The sequence below is a fragment of the Vicia villosa genome, unplaced genomic scaffold (assembly GCF_029867415.1).
Source record: "Vicia villosa cultivar HV-30 ecotype Madison, WI unplaced genomic scaffold, Vvil1.0 ctg.000032F_1_1_3, whole genome shotgun sequence".
In the NCBI taxonomy this organism is placed as follows: Eukaryota; Viridiplantae; Streptophyta; class Magnoliopsida; order Fabales; family Fabaceae; genus Vicia; species Vicia villosa.
In genome coordinates this window covers 912,901-933,546 of record NW_026704967.1, presented here as the reverse complement: position 1 = coordinate 933,546, position 20,646 = coordinate 912,901, and the positions used below count along the sequence as shown (strand labels likewise).

Below are 20,646 nucleotides of genomic sequence, written 5' to 3'. Positions count from 1 at the left end.
TGGATTGGTACTCTTATTGTAAAGGTAAGAAAATGAAAGAGGATAAATGGGGTGTGATATGGCTAGCTACCTCTTGGTCTATTTGATTACTTCGTAATGGTATTTGCTTCCGTAACGATGGGTGGAGTGTTGATATTACGGTTTGGAATATAAAGATTTTAATTTGGAAGTGGTGGGTTCTAGGAGAAATTACCAATTTCAACTTTAGTTTCTACGAATTTAGCAAACATCCTCTGAATTTGCTTTCGTAATTTATTTGCTTGGTAATTTTTTGCCCTTCCATTTTTTTGTCGGGTTTTTACCCGTTTCTATGTAAAAAGGTTGGAGAACCCTTAGTTCTCACATTTATATCAACTTGCTTAAAAAAAATTAAAAAAAAAAACCTAATTATTTTCTCTATTTTGTGGAAAAAAAACCGTTCAACTCTTTTATTTTTTAATTTCCTTTCTAAATAAGAGACTAATTTTTCATTTAAAAATTATTTAAATTTTATTATATACTTAAGTAACTGCTAATGTCGATACATGTTATAATTCAAAAACGGTTTAATTAGAATTTAGAGTTTACAATTAAGTATGAATGAGCTTTTAATCAATTATTAATTTTTTTATAGGAGTTAGAGGAATTTTCCTCCATGCATGGGCCCACTTAATGGCACTTGGCAATCACCCAAACCCCATAATTCTCTAAACCCTTCCCCTTTTCTTCTATAAATAACACTCTCTCTTCTCCTCTTTCTCCTCCCCCTTCTTCATTTCTCTTCTCTTCAACTATATTGCTTTCTCATATCAGTAAAAGCAGCAACAACCAACTGCACCACCACCATTCTACAACCATTGTAAGCTCCTTTTTCTCTTCTATAATTCATTTTTTGTTTCATGTGTTTGTTTGTTCTATATAGTATCATTTTTGTTTTCTTAGATTACATTGTCATTATTGTATTCCACTTGTCCAATTTCTATGAATTTGGCCGTTTCATTTCCTTGCATGTCATTCATTTCTGGTATTCTTAACAGTTACGATAACATTTTATTTTATTTAACATATTTCTGTTTTGAAAACATGTTAATAGTAAAATAATGGAAAATTATTGTCGGTGTGAAAACATAGTTGTAAACTTCAGCTAGAGTGTTTTCCTTTTCCTGGTTCTTCTCCTGTGTTCTTTTTTGTTTGAAGGGTTGATTTTGATTCCGGTTAAGTCACGTTGTTTCATTACTTCACCCTTTTGAGTTTTTTAGTTTAAAAATTTTAAAATAATTAAAAATTAATTATTGGTTTTTGTTTCATTTATGTGAAAAGAAGTTGTGCACACGAGAAAAGAGAAAAGCGGTTGGAATTCGTTTTTTTGTTTGGTTTTCGGTGTTTTACTATTTTACTAACGCGTTCTCGGTTTTTCCGACGCGCTTGAGTTTGGCGCGTGTGAGTATTCGCTTCCGCTTCACGGGCCGAAAATATTGGCGAAGTTTGTTTATGGGCTTTATTTAGTTAGTGGGGGGAGGTCTTGTGTTGTGTGTCAGAGAGACATGGACCGTACACGTGTGATTCAGCTGGGCCCGTGGGCTATTATTGATTCGGACCAATTACAGATAATAGTTAAATGCAATTGAAAATAGAATTTACTTTCCAAATTATAGGTAATATGTGGATAAATGAATATTTAAAAGCTTGTCTAAATTTTAGATCACTTAATGTTTTATTTAGGAATTATGACAAGTAACATAAAGGACAATAAGGTAGAAAATAAAATTGATTATGTTTTGATTATTTAGTTTTCCAATTTATTTATTTATGAATTTTATTAGTTTTATGAAGTAAGTGCTATCTATTTAAATTATTTTAGTTTATAAAATAAAAAAATAATTTTATAAAATTAGAGATCTTGCGTTAGCAGTGTTAAATTTTTTGAACGAGAATTTTACTGTCTATTGTAGCCTTCTCTAATTTGAGAGATTAATCTATGCAATTGCGTGTAGAGAGTAACTAATTTATACAAAAATATATAATTTTATAAAACCATCATAAACAAGTTTACTAAATTTTTATTTTACTCCCTTTGTTTTGTAACCTATTTGATCATTTTACAAAAATTGAAAAAAATATATATAAATAGGAAAAAAAAATATTTTCTCTGTTTTGAGGTCGTGTTCTTTTGAGGATATTTGGTATATGTTTTTTATATATAATTTTTAAAATAGTCAAAAATTGCAAGGATACAAAAATGGATACACTTTTTATATGTATATATAGGCTAAGTTTTAAATTAACTAAAATAATTTTTATATAAACTTTTATTTTAATTTAAATCAAAATAGTAGTCTACCTCTGTTCTTTTTTATAAGAGACAATTTACTTTTTAGGTTTATAAAATAATCAATGTATCTAGTCTATAAACAGACCAAATACATTGATTATTCAATGAACCTAAAAAGTGATTTAAAAATAATATTACACACTATCTTTAATAATAAAAATTATACTCATCATTTATAAAGTTTACAAAGTTTAAAGTAGTTATACATACACCGATTCACTTAAATAATAAAAATTATATTCATCATTTATAAAGTTTATAAAGTAGTCATACATACACCGATTCACTTAAATAGTATTTTTTCTGGTCTTTATTATAAAGTAAAATTGTATTTTAAATATATTAAGTAATCCCATTTATATATAGAATTTGATTATAAAATAATAATAATAATAATAATAATAATAATAATAATAATAATAATAATAATAATAATAATAATAATAATAATAATAATGCATTAAATGTCAATGAATAAAAAAAAGTTAATAAAAAATGGAGTAGTATTTGAATATAATTGCAACCATATTTATGAAATTCAACGCACATATACTTCAAGTTGTTTATACTCCTTATAAGTAACGGAATTCCTAAAAATGAGTTATTCTAGACATTCTTTTTAGGTGTAAGATTGATTGAAAGGACATAAAACGGTTAATGTCGGTCCTATGAATCATAGCAATGTTCCATATCTGTCCTAAGTTGGCCACTCTATGCTGACACAGTACTCTTATCTTCATGCACTTTTTTCTTCGTGTCATATTTTTTCTTTACTCTTTTGTCTACTCCCGTTACTTATTCACCTTTCCATTTACAACACAACAGAGATAAGATAACGGATTAATAAAATAAAACAAGTGCAATAAAACAGAGAATTTTACTGGTTTCAAATTTTATTCATTAAACTTAAGATGATTTTACCGGTACTTTTTACTTCTTTTCAGACAAATTAAAGTTTACTGTTTTGTTTTCTCTTCATATGACTTGTCTGTGTGTTTCTGCTGCTTCTGTCGGTTTTGAGAGTTCAGAACCTATAAAATTGTAATCCCAAGATTTGTTGTTTTTTAGCATAGCCATAGGCACTGTATAGACAAACATTAGGCCAGTGATAGAAAACTGCTGATTCAAACGAGCACACAGAAAACAAATACTGTATGCTCTTTCCATGTCTGATTTTTTCTCTCTTGTCTCTCTAATAATTGAACCCCAGAGTCTTTTTTAATAAAAAAAGTATTACAGTAAGTTGTTTTTTTTTCTTCCAATTCTTTATTTAGTAAATATTTTTTATAACAATTTTATAGTACTAGCTAGGTGTATCTTGTATATTCTGTTAAGCATCTCTTCATGGAAAAAGTGTCCATGATCATTGATTCTTTGAACGACACCTCAACAATTGTTTTTGTACAAGACATAAATAATTAACACGTCTAAAGGAAGAAAAGTACACTAAGAATCTCGTAATTTATATTAGAATGACTAGTTTGTCGTACTAGGATGTTTGGTTTCCTGCTTCACCACCCACCAACCCATGTCTAGTTTAATAAGCTTTTTCATCAATGGTTTCGTTTCGTTTACTAACACTTCAAATTTTTTTTTACTTCTACCATATGAAAATTCCTGTATAATTCAGTTTCATTCCTCAAGTAGACAAAGTTGATACTATAATATTCTACTTTGTGTTCATACTTTCGGCTTCAAAAGTCAATTATGTCCTTTTTAACTTAACGTATCTTTAACTCTCTCTTGTTTTTCTTTATTTTTAACCGATATAAAGTACGGTTGCTTAATAGATTACACGTGTATTCTTGTTTTTAATATTCTGGTTTTTCTTTTTTGTTTTCAATTATGACTTTTAACGAGTCTGTGGTTGGTGTTAGAACTAGTTCACCAACCTTTACTTGTCACTTTCTGATAGAGAAAACCTTCTCTTTTTCTGGGATCAAAAGCCTGTTTTGTTGTTAACTAAACCATGTTTTGTTTCTTCTGAAATCCATGGGTGCAAGTTAACTATGGCTGATACAAAACAGGTCTACAAACGAAATGATAATTACCATTAAAAATTCATATACACAGCTATGAGTATCAGGGTTCGAACTCTGGTATTCGTTCAAACCCTAGTATTAGGGTCTAACTAAATAATAGTACTATCGTTTTCTGTTAGCTGAGCTATTATTTATTGATAGCTGACACAAATCATATAACTTTAATATCATAAAGATTACTCTACATAATAAGCCATTTTCTTGATGAAGAAATCCAATTAATTTGGTACAAATAATCTAGATATTATTAATGAATGAATATTTATGATACATCAAGTCTTTTTCCTAGAGCTTACCTGAATACAATTATTGTCAATCTATATAGTAATCATATTCATAGTATGAAATCCACTAGTGATAGATAACGTATCAACCAAGTGCATGTGTCATGTGTGACTGTTTGAAATATTATTAGTTTGTTAATTTTGTTTAGCTAATATTATTCATTCAACTTGATTGAATTAGTCTAGGAAAGGGAGGGAAAACTGAATCAGTTAGAGAGGTAGTTAAGTGGACCCAAATTAAAAAATTGTATGTTAATTCAAAGAATAAAATATGAATGTCACACTTTCATTAGGATGTGAAAAGATAGAAAAAAAATACTAAAGTATATGGAGTAAGAGTTTTTGATGTAGACTTAAACTAATAATGAAATGAATTTTTGTGGTTATTTCACTCTCATCTGAGTCAGAATCGACTAATATCCAACCCAACTTTAAGACACAAGTCTTTCAAACTTTGCCTTTTTATGTGGAAATGGACAACTTGTCAAATCTCTATATATACTTTATTAATAAGTAATTTTTTTTGTGTTGTTTCTTTATGTACTTCTCTGCTAAAACCAAAATTTTTTTGTTATGGAAAATGACTCCTTCATGTTATTTAACTACTTTAATCGTTAGTTACTTGGCCCACTGAAAACATTTGTTAGCTCCTGGTTTCTCTGGATTGATTGATTGATAGAGAGTTGCCAAAATAACATTTTTGTATATTAAATTTGTTTTTGAACTTGTTTGATGCTTAAATTTGAAAATGACTTCCTAAAATCATTTAGATTGTATAACAAAAATAGTACAACGACAAAAAAAATTAAATATTATTTAGATTGTATATAAATATTATAATTGATTGTTATTTTTCAGGCATTTTATATAAGAGGTAATCTTACCCAACTTTTTGAGTTGGGTAAATAAAAATTCACCAAATATTTTTGTTTCAGCTAGAAATGCGTAGGAAATTAATATAATTGTCCACTAAAATCATGACAAATATTTGCTCATTTATAAAGGTATCATTAAATAATTGCATATAATTCTTATAATATTTATAACTTCTTTGGTTTTGATGAAATTAATTACTGCATCAAGAAGGTAACAGGACTCATTGCTGGAGATTCCAATCAAAGATGAAACATATGCTTTTCCTACTTGTCACTTTCAAGGTACGTAAATCATAATTTTCACTTTTCTAGTTGTTAGGTAACTTATTATTATTTCTTATAATTTAATTACTAATAAATTCGTGCATACGCACAGATTTTAGTTTAGTATACGCATTTGTTTATCTCATATATTTGTTTTTATAGAAGATTAAAAAAAATTAAATTAATAATAAATTTTTTCGTGTATAAAATATTTAAATAAATATTTTATTTTGTATATCATTTTTGGATTATAAATATCATCTTTCGTATATAAAAATATTTAAATTAATAATATATTTTTCTCGTATACAAATATTATTTCTGTTTAGATATCATTTAGAAAAATATCTAGATCAATAGTAAATTTTCTTATATAAAAATATTTAAATCAATAATAGATGTTTTTTCTCGTACACAATTTTTGAATCAATATTTTTTGGATCACAAATACTATTTTTCATATATAAAAATATTTAGATCATTAATAGATTTTTCCCATATATAAATATTATTTATGTTTAGGTATCGTTTACAAAAATATTTGAATCAATTGTAAATTTTCGTATTTAAAAATATTTAGATCAATAATTATTTTTTCCGGTATACCTTTTTTTGAATAATTTTTTTTATCATAAATACCATTTTTCGTATATAAAAATATTTAGATTAATAATAGATTTTTTTCCGTATACAAATATTATTTTTGTTTAGGTATCATTTACAAAAATATCTGAATCAATAGAATTTGATACTAATAGAATTTGACTATAAATAATAGTAGTATGTTACAATTATATTTCTCTTATTTACATTGATAATATATATTTGTGAAATGACATCAATTACAAATAATTTTTTTAATATTTTATTGTGCAAACATTATTATAATTTAATAAACTTCATTAATGACATATATTAATATAATAATATTTTGAATCATATAAATTAAAGTTAATGATAAGTGACACACATTTTTGTATTTTATCCAATAATACACCTTTTCAAGTATATTTTTAAACTAAAATTATTATTATTTTCTTAAAAAATATTATATCTTAAAATAAAAATTATTTCAAATTATATTTCTTCGTTATTAATATTCAATTACTAAATTTAATTTTTAAAAATTAAATACTAGTACTATTTTAAATGTAAACTAACAATCATTTAAAATGATCTTAATAATATTTTTATTAAAAAATAATTTATTTGAATATTTTGATTAATAATTTATTAGAAATAATAATAATAAAGTTATAAAAAGTGAAAAATGAAAAGTGAAAAGTGAGTTGGAAAGTGAAAAGTGAAAAGTGAAAAGTGAGTTAGAAAATGAAAAGTGAAAAATGAGTTGGAAAAAATTAAAAAAAGACATTTTTTACTCTCAAATTATTTATTTAGACTAAGTTAACAAAAGACGATTTTTATTATTTCCAAGACAAAAACTTTTCTTATACTATTGATTCACACAAACATAACATTTAAGTTTATTATTTTCATGACAATTTTCTTCCTACAGATTATAAAAAAGAAGTTGACAAAGCTACGAGAGAGAATGGGGTTTCAAACAACACACAACACTATGAAATCAAAAGATGACTCAAACAACACTCATGGACAACAACACTCTTTAATTCCAAGGGCACTCAACTTGACTCATCATACATTAACCACAAATAATACCAAATTCATTCACTCTGGCTATGATTCATGGCTGGTAACACACCCTTCAGCATTGAGCTCATTCGATAGATTGATGAAAGGTGTCAATGGAAAAAGGATCGTCGTATTTTTAGATTATGACGGTACCTTATCACCCATTGTAAATAACCCTGATCGCGCTTTCATGTCTGATGAGGTAATTATTAGTATCTTACCACTTTTATATATAATAGATCAAATACATTATCATTCAATTAATATAAAATTAACTGGATGTGATGTCAGATGCGTGCAGCAGTATCTGAAGTTGCTACTTATTTTCCAACAGCAATAATTACTGGAAGAGGCAGGGAAAAAGTGAGTTCTTATCATAAACTTTCCTTATTTTTATTATATAATACTAATAATAATATATATAACAATTTTGTGGTTTAGGTAAAAGATTTTGTGAAGTTAAATAATTTATATTATGCTGGAAGTCATGGTATGGACATAATGGCACCATCAGTGCCAATTAACCAATGTGACAACACTACTCTTCACACAAATGTAAGTAAAATGAGCAAGTACACTTGAAAAAAAAAAAACTTTATATTTTCAAATGTATACTCTTATAACTTGAATGATCCTTGATGTTAATTTTTAGGGCAATGGAGTTCCCTTTCAACCTGCCAAGAAATTCTTGCCAGCAATTCAAGAGGTCAGAAAGTTACATGGACTATCTTCTGGTGCTGCGTTTTAATATTTTTCCGTCCATCAATAGTTTCATGCATCGTCGTATTATTACGCACTGTATCAAACATATATACATAAATTGAACAAGTTTTTGCAAGAAAAAATCATACAATATGGCATGAATAAATACATTCAGTGCATATTAGAAGAGTAATATATGTTTCAGTGAGAACTAAGTGTTTGGTTATTTATGCAAACAGATATTAAAAAGATTAGAGGATGTAATAAAGGGCATAGAAGGTGCAAGTATAGAAGACAACCAATTCTGTATCACTGTACATTTTCGGCAAGTTCACGAAAAGGTAACAATTAATTTCTAATAGTTTTCTCCAAATTATTTTGTATATGGTTCTACATTTAATGGTAATGATTGTGTTTGAGTTTAGGATTATAATGTTTTGGAAGAGAAAGTGAAGTCTGTGCTTGCAAAATATCCATTGTTCTGCATGAATGAGGGTAAAAAGGTATATACTAGATTCTTATGAAGTTCATAATTTGATTCCTCTTTGGTACTAAAAATATTTTTTTTATAGGTTATGGAAATAAGACCATCAATAAAATGGAACAAAGGAAATGCTATAGAGTATTTTTTAGACACATTGGGATTAAGCAATTCCAACAATTTTATTCCTTTGTATATTGGAGATGATAGAACTGATGAAGATGCATTTAAGGTAAACACTTACTTAGTTCTCTCGTTTTCCTTTACCATGCATGTTATGTTATGTTACCATCACTTGATATAACTAAGACGCATATATGCGACCGAGTTGATAGTTATGGCTTAATTTCCTCGAATTTACGTAGGTTCTACGAAGTAGAGGGCAAGGTTATCCGATTATAGTGTCTTCAACTCCAAGAGAAACATGTGCTTTGTACTCTTTGCGTGATCCGTCAGAAGTACTAATCTTCTTGTCAAGGCTAGCAAAATGGAGGAAGAGATTTTAAGAAGGCCTTCAAATATTGGTAGTTAAGACATAGGATATAGATCATCAAAGTGATAAACAAAGTTATTTCCCACAATGGTTTTAAAGAAGTGGGAGATTTGTTAAGTATTTCCTTCTAGCAGTAGTTGGTATGTAAAATAACCTTGTATATATATGTTTCCACCTTGTAAAATAACTTTTCATATAGAGTTGTAGTTTGATATCAATGAATCAAAGTCTAAAGAGTATAGGCTGAAGCTTTATATGATGATAACATTTATAACATTAGACCACAGGACATAATATAATTGCTTACAAAGTTACCAGCTCTAGAAATTTGGATGAATTGTCTAAGGTTTAGTAGGGGAAGCACAGACAAATAAGAAAAAAAATTCTAGTTCAAAATAACTAATAATGATAAACCATCATCTAGTTAGATCAACATTGTTAAATTCAATACAACAAAACATCATAACCAGTAGCGTATCCAAGAGATTGTAGACCGCTTCTTCTTCATTCTCAATTGGACAAAAAATAACTAATTACATTTTAATATTCGTGGATAGTTTGCCTTTCAAATATTCGTCTCCCGTTTTAAAACAAATTCAACCAATCAAATATTCGTCTCCTGTTTAAAAGCAAATTCAACCAATCAAACTTATCTTTTATGCCTGAGCGTGATCCCAAAAGAAAAAGTTTTTTTTACGGACGAGTATGCTTTAACCATTCGAAACAAAAGCAAACAAATATATTAGCCTACAAGCGCGAGCAACAAGCAAGGTTTAAATTGATCTAAGCATCACTACTTAAAATCAACCAACCAATACGTGGGTTTTCTACTAAAAACTACGTAGTCTTGAGTTTCTCATCGCACCAGAGAATACGTAGGAGCGGTATCCAATGTCTCGTCAGACACCCTAATAAAAAAACTTATCTTTAGTCCTTTATTTCTTTTTAAACGCACAATAAACAAGAAGATCGCAAATAAACATCACGCTAACTCTTTTACGAAACTAATTAAATTGGTTCCCATTGAGTATGATGGATGTGAGGGGTGCTAATACACTCCCCTTGCATATCCAACTCCTATACCTGAATTTCGTTGTGATGACCATTTTCTTTTTCTTTAAAGGGTTTTATCGATATTTTCTCTTTCCTTTAAAATAAATAAAGATGGGTGGCGAATTTGTGTTGTATTTCGAGCATTCCTACGCTTGGGTATTTTTCGCGCCACGACACTTGGCCTTTTATCCCAGAATCTCAACATCTGAAGACACTTCTATAACCTTATTCTTCAAAGGAGATCCCAACAACTTAGCATCCTCTTCCACAAATTCTCTTAATAGTTCTTGAGACTGCTTCTTTAACTTCCTGACCAGAGGTTTAACATATTCCTCTTCTTCTTATTCCTCTTCAAGAGGTAGAACCATCTTCCTTAACTTCCTCTTCACATGAGTAGATGTGATAGAAGAAAAAGTCACCTTCTGAAGTGTTCTCCCAATTGCTCCAGTTCTTGTCTTGGTAGGCATGAAGAAAAAAAAGGATACAAACTCATTCAAAACTTCCTTAATGGTCACAACTTTCTTCTTGGTTGGCATCTGAACCTCATTCTGATTTTCAGAAGCATCCACATTCCTCTTCCTTGAATCTCTATACACATCCACTGGTGCATATGGAATGTCTTTCATTATCAGAGTCACATCAGTCTCTTCTTTGTACAACCCGATATACTCCAGAAACACTTCTCAATTATCCAACTTAGATATGACAGGAAAGTCATCAATATAATGAGTTTTGGCACTCCAGATTATCAGACTACCTTCTAACTTCACCACAACCTTCTTACTAATTATCTTCATATTGCATAGAATGGTACCAGACAATATGCTCCCATAGGATACTTTCAAGTATTGAGTAGTATTAGTATCCTGTAGATGTTAAATTAATCTGTTATGATGAAAGAGTTCAGAAAGAAGTCTTGCATAAGGCATATTTTTATTTTTATGCTTTTGGCTCTCCTTGATAGCTTCACATAGATTATGGAAGATGTATGCATCTAGATTCAACTACTACTTATTCACCAACAACCAAATAAAATGCTTGTGATCCCAAGAAATCCGATCGGTACTTCCTTCGTAGGAATCAGACTACCAATCAAGATTCTGAATAGAAGTCTATAAGCAACAAACATGTTCTTCACTAGCCCATAGTCATCAGCATTTGTGAATGTAGTTGACTTGATCGATTCAGCTTCTTTTCTTCCATCCTTAAATTTCACAACAAACTTTCCTTTATTCCTCACTCCAATAAGTTGAGCAATATGGCTGAGTAAATTGGTCACTTCTATACACATTACTGCAGACCTAATCTCAACTTCCTTGAACTCCTTCAGACCCATCTTAGCTCTAGACTTCCCTTTCTTGGATTCATCTTCAACTCAACCATCTGAGCTCAGCAGCAATAGCAACTTAATCATATACTTCATCCCTAACCCAGAAATACTTGACAAAGTATGGGTAATTAGGACCATTAAGCATATCAAAGTAGTTCATCAATTTTTGAAACTCAAAATGCTTTTTCAAAGAAAACCCATTTGCAGTGAACGATTCAAAATCAAACATTTGTTTAGTTATTAGCTTGAGATCATCCTCTTTGATGTCCATTGTCCAGGGTTTGATATGAAAAGTCTTTCAATATTCAACAATCATTGATATGCGCATTGTTCCCAAAATTTAATTAAAATAAAATAAAAATAAAATGAAATTTTTCTAATAGAGATGATAAATCGGTGCCTATAATTCTTTCAATATATAAAAATATTTGAATCAATATTATCAATACTATCAATAACTTTATATATAAAAATATTTGAATTAAATGATTTCCGATTGATGTTAAATTTTATAGACATGATCTATATGAAGTTAGCTTACAATCTAACGGTGAATTTTGTTATACGGATATGCGGTAAAAATTTATCGGAGGTGTCACGTGAGTTTATAAATTATAAGCTCAAAAACATACATGTCAAACATAATTCTATTAATAATGAGCATTTTTTTCAAAACTCAATTAGATAATGAGGTTGTTTGATTGTGTTTTATTTTTTAATTTTTAGAAATAATTTTATAAATTAATATTTAAGACCTATTTTTTCATAGAATAATTAATGATTCTAAAAAGTATGAATGACAAAACTTGTTTGATAATTTATTTTAAGAATATGGATTGAAAACTAAAATATAAAAAATACAATAATTAAATTATATTAATTTGATGAATATGTGATAGTAGAAATGATGTAGGCTTAATTATTTATTATATAAAATAGTTTTTATTCGTTGACTCATGTTTTAAAATTTAAGAAATATTTTTTTACAAAGATATATAAGATTCATATAGTATCTATATGCATTTACATAACAAAAATATAGTATAGATTTATTCATCTTTTTTATAAATATTTAATACATAATAAAATAAATTGAATAAAAAGAATGACAAATTTGTGTTTTTCATAACAAACTTGTATTTTCATACATCATAACTGTCTCATTTTTTTTATTAGAACAAATATTATAGCAATTTTTATTATAAATATTACCATTTTATCATTAAAAAAATACCATATACAAAGGTATATAATTATGGGTAATTTTAATGTACATATTCCTAATACTAAATTAAAATATATTAAAATTTTAAATTGTATTTTAGCTATAAACTAAAAACCATTTTAATATGATCTATTCAATAAAATTGAGTGATATATAAAACAAAATTAAATTATTTATTATTATTATTAAATTTTAGAGATAATGAAAATTCTTTAATATGATGAATACTTTACCATCCTTTATATATATGATTTTTAGCAATATTATGTTAAGAATCAAATTTTAAAAAAAAATTGAGTAAGTATAGTTTCTTTCTATTAATATTAGGCCTTATTATTATTAGTAACGCAGTTATTTTAAAATAAAGATAAAAGTTTTTTAATATAGATTTTTTCTTATTACAAACTCTAACATTTTCACATTTTTAAAAAATTCAATCAATTTAATTATTTTATTATTTGAAAAAAAATGATCTTTATATTGAATTATTTAATTTATTTGGACAATATATAACCTTGTTTGATTGTGTTTCGCTATAAAACCTTGGCTGAAACATTTCTTTTTATTAAAGATGTTTCTGGTTGTTGCAGTAGCTGGAAGGAAAAAAAAAAAAAAAGTTAATTTATGATATTTTGTGTTTGGCTGAAACATTTCTTTTTATTAAAGATGTTTCTGTTGTTGCAGTAGCTGGAAGAAAAAGAAAACAAAAAAAAGTTAATTTATGATATTTTGTGTTTGCAGTATATTCTTAAGAGCCAAGATTTCTTTCCACTTTTGAGTGTGATATTTTATGGGATAAAGTAGTAAATGTATTTTCAACCACAAATGAAATTTTGATAATAATAATAATAATATTTGGACAATATTATTTGGACACTATATTTGTTTTGAAAGAAAGTTTTAGCTGTCGACGATTATTATTATTATTATTATTATTATTATTATTATTATTATTATTATTATTATTATTATTATTATTATTATTAATAATAATAATAACAATAATATATTAGAAAAAAGGAATATGAAAGAAAAATAAAATATTGGTAAGTATAAAGAATATCTTAAATAAATCTGACAATGAATTATTAATAACGTAATAGGGAACATACGGTAGTGGTGGTAATTAATTATTGAGATTTATGAGTTAAAAAGAAATAAATAAATTTTAATTGTTATTAACAATAATATTTATTTTATAAATACTCTTAAATATTCAACTATTGCAATAGTATTAATATAATGTCTTCATCTTTTTCTAAAAAAATACATTGTCTTCCTATATTATTAAATATTTTCTGAAATTTATCTAAAACTATCATTTATCTTATCATTTCATATGTAGTACTTGATCATAGTTTATCACAAATCATCTCAATAATTGTGAAATTATCAATAACTGTGAAATTCTTTTAGAAGAATTAAATAAATTTAGAGAGATATAACAATGCATATATTTATAAAAAAGTGGATTGAACATAATCTATAAATAAAACAAAAACAAAACAAAAAAACCTATATAGTATAAGTTGACTAAATATATTTATCATGAAAATATTTTGATTTTAATTAAAAAATTTAATTCAAAAGTAAAAATAGTCTACACCAGACTCGCGCATTGGGCAGGGACGGGTTATATTCTAGTTGGTAATTAAGATATAGGATATAGATCATGAAAATAATAGTTTACCACCCAAAGTTATTTCACATTTATGAAGTTTATCAGGAAAATATTTTTATTTTAATTAAAAAATTTAATTCAAAAGTATAAAATAATCTACACCGGACCCGCGCATTGGGCGGGTTATATTCTAGTTGGTAATTAAGATATAGGATATAGATCATGAAAATAATAGTTTAGCAGTACCCAAAGTTATTTCACATTTATGAAGTGAGATATTTGTTAAATATTTCCTTCACACAGTTGAGTAGGTATAACCTTGTATATATATATGTTTCTATCTGGTAAAAAAAGTTCTAGGATAAAATACTTTCTCAAAGTTGGAGTTTGATATCAATGAACCAAAGTTTAGGGTCCAAGCAGAACCTTTACATATGACAACATTTATAACATTAGACAACAGGACATAATATATTGCCTACAAAGTTACAAGCTCTAGAAACTCCGGATGAAAACCACCTGAGAGCATTGGGTTGATGATGACAATTCCATCCCTCTTCAAGCAATGCATAAAATGGATCAAATATCTGTAAGGAGGATATAAGAGTATTTTCAGTAATAATATTCTAATTTTTGTGTATAAAAGATCAATTGTCTAAAGGTTTAGTAAGTGAAGCACAGACAAATAAGAAAAATCTTTCTAGTTCATAATAATTAATAATAAACCAGTATCTATTTAGATCAACACTGTTCAATTCAATGCAACAAAACATCATAAACAGTGGCGTATCCAAGACATTGTAGACAGAATGCAACTGATGCAAATTATTTAAGTTCAAAATCGTCAAAATCTAATGATGGCACGCAAATGTTACGAAATTAAATTGTCTAATGACTATGAAATACAGCGGTTTAAAAAAAGTAAGGTAGGGATAAGTCAACAAATGGCATGAATTTTTAATCATACTCAACCTGTGATGTCATAACAAATGATACACTTGCATATGACAAGACTCAATGAAGAACATGCAATTCTTTACAAAGCCAAATCCAGAAAGTTGTTATTAATCATGCTTGCGCTTTCTGCCTATAGAATACAGAACCATTAAGCTCTTCTACAGAATCATTAACCCACTTAGTGGATAAGACTGAGTTGTAGTTGTTGTAGAGTCTTATAAAAAAATTCAAACCCCTAAATCTGAATTCTGAGTGAGATTTGTTACCTTGTTGAGTTGTTATGTTCACGGTTGTTAGAGGCATTGCATGAAGGAAGGAAGTGGAAACTGAACAGAAGAGAGAGAGGAAGGTTTGCCCAAGAGGAGGAACAAGGAGATGGAGTTTAGTGCATGAGAAAGAGTATCGGCGAGAAGGTCAGTGCAAAAAATAAATCCAGAGGGTTCAAAATGCAAAAAAAAAAAAAAATAGAGGTTGGCATGTTTAAGTTTTAAGAGTTCAAGGCGTGCAGGTGCACACAATCACAAACACCTAGGTCCGTCAAAGCCTGATTAGATGGTAAGACAAAATCATCAATATCATAAACTCATTTATGTTAAACGATAAATTTGTCACATTCCACATTTTCATTAAACCAATAATGGCAGGAACCTATACACTCTACACATAGCATATTATATTCTTCAACCTTATAAGTTTGAATTGAGTATCCCGTTTATCATGTGGTACAGGCTTTGAAAGGAAATAGTTGACACCAATGAAGTTCCAGAAAATCTAAATTTTCTGTGACCTCTTGCAAATTAGTTTCATTTTATCACCTTTGTTGGTGCTAAATAAAGCCCTTAAATGGGGAGAGGAAGAAAGTGAAAAATACAAAGCATTACCCGATAAAAATGGATTACGATCAGCGCTGATATGGAGAAATATCTTTCGAACCCTTTTCAAAATTTCCAAGTTTATTAACGGCACTACTTGACCCTTCACCTTGATGCAATGCTTTCTTTTTACCTTCTAAGAGAACCAAGCACAAGCAAAGCCACTTATTAATTATTATAATCATTGTATTTATATTTTATGCTATCATTATAGAAAGTTAAAGTAAAACAGCTAATGACAAATCTGACTGACTAGTGCAAATAATTAGTGGTGGATGAATGGTAATATGGCAAGCTGGCCACAGAGAAAGAACCATATAGATAGATACCTAGTTTCTCACGTTGTCTATAATGATTCTGGCCACGGCTGGAAAACCTTTCCCTGAAATTAGAATTCAAATTTCGTGGCACATTGTTGGATCTAGAAGCCCTTCCCCTTGAGCTGAAATTCGAATTCCCTGGTCTCTCAGATCTGTAATTTGCATTCTGATGTTTGTTGTAAAGCTCACGGTCATAATATTTCTGCAGAAACTTTAAACATTAGAAACATATTATGTTTAACTGAATCAGCAAAAATGACAGTAAATAGAACATTTGCTGTTGAAAGGGAGAAATAAGTATTAACCTGGTTGTAAACAAGTGGATTTGGCATGAAAGACCCAGTGCCTCCACTAAGTCTGGGAAGCCAAAAAGAAACGCTTTGATTTATGCCTTCATGCGAGTCAGAAGCAAGTGTTGGTGGCATGTCAGGAACTACGGGAGCCACAACGTTCGCAGAACTTGAAGGCTGCCTATTCAAATGATATTGCTCTTGAAAATCCATTGGCAGTTCAAAAATGGGAGGATAAGGCAAAGGCTCTAATGGTTCAATCTCACAATATCGCCCATATTGAAGATTTGTCCAATATTTTACAAAATCACCATTAAAAATATCTGAAAATTGGTTCCCTAAATAATGTGAAGCTTCAACATGACTGCTATTGCTGATTGAGAATGGAAATTGTATCTTAGATGAACCAGATGCATATGGTGATTGAAGCGCATGAACATTTAAGGCGTCAGATTCAGCAGTGGTGTTCTCATGCCTGAAGATGTCTGCCTTCTCAATTGATGGACCATGAGTTGGTTTCAGAGGCAAGGATGAGAATCTGGTCTCTGATGTTGAGTCTGAAGCTGGTGTGTTTTTACAGATTTCCGGGTTCATCACAATACTATCTGTGATTATTACAGCAGGTGGATGAACACTGCCTTGTCCCAAATTTAATGACCTTCTGCCACGGGGAAACTCTTGTAGTTCCGGAAATTGAACTACATCTAGAGAGCAAGATATGTTTTGTGGCGGTGGTGAAAAAGATGCATCACTTTTTTTCACTCCCAAAAGTGCCTGCAAGTATCCTTTGGACTTGAGACTCGTACAACTTTTCGTAGTACTCTCAAAATGATGCTCTTCCTCTTGCTGCCTCACTGCCTCATTGTTTTTTGAATTTGTACCTTTTACTGCTTCCAGATATTCAATCCTGTTATTTTCAGTCATATTCCCAACAGCAGGTTCTTCCTTAGCAGCAGACTGACCCATCAGTGCATGCAAATATCCACTCACCTGAAGAGTACTTCTACTTTCTGAGATATTCAAACAATCAGGCTCTTCCTTATGCAGTCCCATATCTGATAATTGGTTATCAGGCTTTTGGTTATCATATTGAGACTCACGAGAAGCTAGAGCCTGCTCATCCTCAGATTCTTGACGCGTTGACTTTCCAATTTTTTTATTTCTTATATAAAGATTATAAACATTTACATGAATCCAATAACCATTCCCATTTCTATTCCATGTGCTTTTGAAAAAGTAATCAAATTCAGCGATTAAATTCTCATCCGTGCATTCTAGAATTCTCAGTATCCTCTTAGCACCAAAAGCAATTGCATTCTTTATCCTAAAGAAGCTACCTGTAAAGTAGATTATAACCAGGAGATCAGATAAATTACTCAGAGATACTATAACCAGACATTCAGATATTCAGATAGAAGAAGAAACACAAGTAATTGGAAAAATAAGCCATCTTCTTGAGAAAATATTAGAATTAAAAAACAGGAAAAAAATGATAAAAGAAGTTGAAGAGTGCAATAAAACAACTTCTAGTATACCATAGACAGAGCACAAGAGAGAGGCCACACAAATAACCCATCAGCTAGCTTGTATTAACTCTAGATATATAGTTTATTATCCTTGAATTTAAATCTAATTACAGGTCTAACAGATAATCTAAAACTTAGTTTGGATCCAAAGAGATACTACTCAGCTTAATTTAAAGTATGTAGAGACTTTGTTTATCAAAATTCCATTTGTGGTTGAAAATACATTTACTACTTTATCACATAAAATATCACACTCAAAAGTGGGAAGAAATCATGGCTCTTAAGAATATACTGCAAACACAAAATATCATAAATTAACTTTTTTTCTTTTTTTTCCAGCTACTGCAACAACAGAAACATCTTTAATAAAAGGAAATGTTTCAGCCAAGGTTTTATAGCGAAATACCTTTATTGATGCTACGCCCCAGATTGTTGTATGCACACAAAGGATCTATGATATCGATGTGTTTGGTAACAAAATGTTTCTCGTCATTTTCAAGACTGCGCGGCATATTACCATAACAAGTCTTGCAAGCATTGAGAAACAATTCAGTGAGCAGTAAGTCTTGGCCTTGGCAATCTTTTCTTGGAGACTCGGCTATTATGATTTTGAATTCAGAAAAAACAAAGAAAAGGCTATCAGTCATAATGAAGAGATCACGTTATTCTAGAGGTATGATACACAAGAATTTTTCACAAACCTATCATATTAGGAAGTGAGCTTTTGGGCACTGGTCCACTCAAGCTAACGCAATAGTTTTCCCAGTCAAATTTAGCAAAGAACTCCAGAAATCGAAATAGTACCTAAGATAATACCAAGAATAGGATCACAATAACATAATTTTCTTTTCTTATTCTACCTAAGCCACATCAATATTAATCTTTACACCAAAGCAAACAAGTTTTTCACCTGAAGTGGTCCAGCAAAATCATTGTTGTAAAGATTAAATATGTATAATACCAAAATTTCCAACCCATAGGTTGAAAAGAGTCCACTGTTGGAACCCAGGATTCGGCTCTCGTAGTAACACCAAGCCTTTATCAGTATCACACTGCGCTTGAACATATGATTATGTCCAATCAAATGATCAACCTGAAACAATAAGTTATTTGTTATAGATCTTGCAAAAGAAAAAATATATATGCTTGATAATCCCAACTTTCAATAATAGTGTATTACCTCCTCAAGAAAACAAAGTGAACATAAACCACTCAATTGATTGAAAGATATGTCAACCGCAAAACTGTCAATCAAGCACTTTATAACCTTCACCTGACATTGGTCAACAAGAAGAAACACATAAAATGATAGAAACATATATATTTGTATCAATTACAATGCAAGAGCAAATATTTGATATAGGGGAAGGTCAAATGAGAGCAAAACGAGACAATCTCATAACATCATCTTTCATTCTTACGACTAGTTTACCTCCAAGGTTTTAAAAAATGGTATGTTACCATGAAAACGACCGCGATAAAACGGTATCAGAAGGACAGAAGGTGCTGATACAGATACTATTGTTATTCATCGTTTTTGTAATAAAGAAGAAATTGTGGTTAACTCACATCGCGACAAACGCAATCACTGTCGCAGCACAACACCTACCGACCGAAATCACAAAACCCTTTACAGGACCGCAACACGACAGATCGATATTTAAAACCTTGCCTCAAACACAAGTTCACAAATACTACCTAATCCTTTTCGAATTGGCAAATTTCGTACTAAATTTAGAAATCACTAACAATATTCAGATCAGTCATACAACAAACATAGGAAACAAAAACCACAACACAAAACATTGAATTAAAAATAAAAATGCATTGCATTGGATAACACTATAATCAAACTCAACCAATCAATCACATACCTCTGCTTGAACAAGCTTAACCTCTTTAACCCTAAACTCAGCAAACTCATTTTCCTTTTGATTCTGTATGATTTGCAGAATCTCATGAATGGAATTTTCAGGCAAAATTTGTCTGATGCCAAAAACTGTGAGATCAATATCTCCATCAGGTAAGTAAGTCTTCAAAGGCACTGATCCAAATTCAAAAACCTGAAACAAAGAAGAAAGCACGTTATTGTTCATACAATTTCAATTCTCTTCATCTTCAACCATCAAAGATTCGTTACTCACAGTTTAAAAAGTATAAAGAGATTTTGTATAAAGAGATTTTGATGTTTAAGAATTGAAAGTGATAAAAAAAATCGCAAGAAGGACAATTTCTGCCTTATTTTTTAGGGCAAAATAGGTCAAAATATAATTTCTTAAATGTCTAAGAAATTTTCCAATAGATTATGTTACATAATAAATCACTATATTTCATTTAATTATTTGCC

General features: G+C 29.3%; 2 protein-coding genes across 4 annotated transcripts; one reads left to right on the top strand and one right to left on the bottom strand.

The window, feature by feature from the left end:
- Window positions 1–743: 743 nt before the first annotated feature.
- On the top strand, window positions 744–9,447 carry LOC131622585 (probable trehalose-phosphate phosphatase C). 2 transcript variants are annotated; one of them, XM_058893626.1, is made up of 10 exons: window positions 744–838; window positions 5,724–5,794; window positions 7,293–7,631; window positions 7,721–7,792; window positions 7,871–7,984; window positions 8,082–8,135; window positions 8,371–8,472; window positions 8,557–8,634; window positions 8,704–8,844; window positions 8,978–9,445. In XM_058893626.1, exons 2-10 carry the CDS (start codon window positions 5,759–5,761, stop codon window positions 9,116–9,118), a joined length of 1,077 nt encoding a protein of 358 aa, XP_058749609.1. In that variant the 5' UTR covers window positions 744–838; window positions 5,724–5,758; the 3' UTR covers window positions 9,119–9,445. The 2 variants fall into 2 exon arrangements, with proteins under 2 accessions (XP_058749609.1, XP_058749610.1); XM_058893627.1 differs by having other exon boundaries at window positions 750–838; window positions 5,721–5,794; window positions 8,978–9,447.
- A 5,257-nt stretch (window positions 9,448–14,704) lies between these two features.
- On the bottom strand, window positions 14,705–20,434 carry LOC131622584 (uncharacterized). Of its 2 annotated transcripts, XR_009289950.1 has the most exons (10): window positions 20,174–20,434; window positions 19,480–19,572; window positions 19,210–19,392; window positions 19,001–19,103; window positions 18,706–18,897; window positions 16,789–18,110; window positions 16,493–16,685; window positions 16,173–16,299; window positions 15,558–15,835; window positions 14,705–14,921 (listed from the first exon to the last, which is right to left on the bottom strand). XR_009289950.1 is itself a non-coding variant. In XM_058893625.1 (9 exons), the coding sequence occupies exons 1-8, from the start codon at window positions 20,393–20,395 to the stop codon at window positions 16,193–16,195; spliced, it is 2,415 nt and encodes an 804-aa protein (XP_058749608.1). In that variant the 5' UTR covers window positions 20,396–20,434; the 3' UTR covers window positions 14,705–14,921; window positions 16,173–16,192. The 2 variants fall into 2 exon arrangements, 1 of the variants encoding a protein (XP_058749608.1); XM_058893625.1 differs by lacking the exon at window positions 15,558–15,835.
- Between the last annotated feature and the right edge of the window lie 212 nt (window positions 20,435–20,646).

Bases quoted from the DNA above. Each gene is read 5' to 3' on its own strand.
- LOC131622585 (XM_058893627.1), top strand. From the start codon at position 5,759: ATGAAACATATGCTTTTCCTACTTGTCACTTTCAAG. The intron at 5,795-7,292 runs GTACGTAAATCA...TTCTTCCTACAG, and splicing joins TCCTACTTGTCACTTTCAAG to ATTATAAAAAAGAAGTTGAC. The intron at 7,793-7,870 runs GTGAGTTCTTAT...TTTGTGGTTTAG, and splicing joins CTGGAAGAGGCAGGGAAAAA to GTAAAAGATTTTGTGAAGTT.
- LOC131622584 (XM_058893625.1), bottom strand. From the start codon at position 20,395: ATGAACAATAACGTGCTTTCTTCTTTGTTTCAGGTTTTTGAATTTGGA. The intron at 18,898-19,000 runs GTTTGTGAAAAA...AAATCATAATAG, and splicing joins CTCACTTCCTAATATGATAG to CCGAGTCTCCAAGAAAAGAT. The intron at 16,686-16,788 runs GTTAATACTTAT...AAGTTTCTGCAG, and splicing joins ATCCACTTGTTTACAACCAG to AAATATTATGACCGTGAGCT.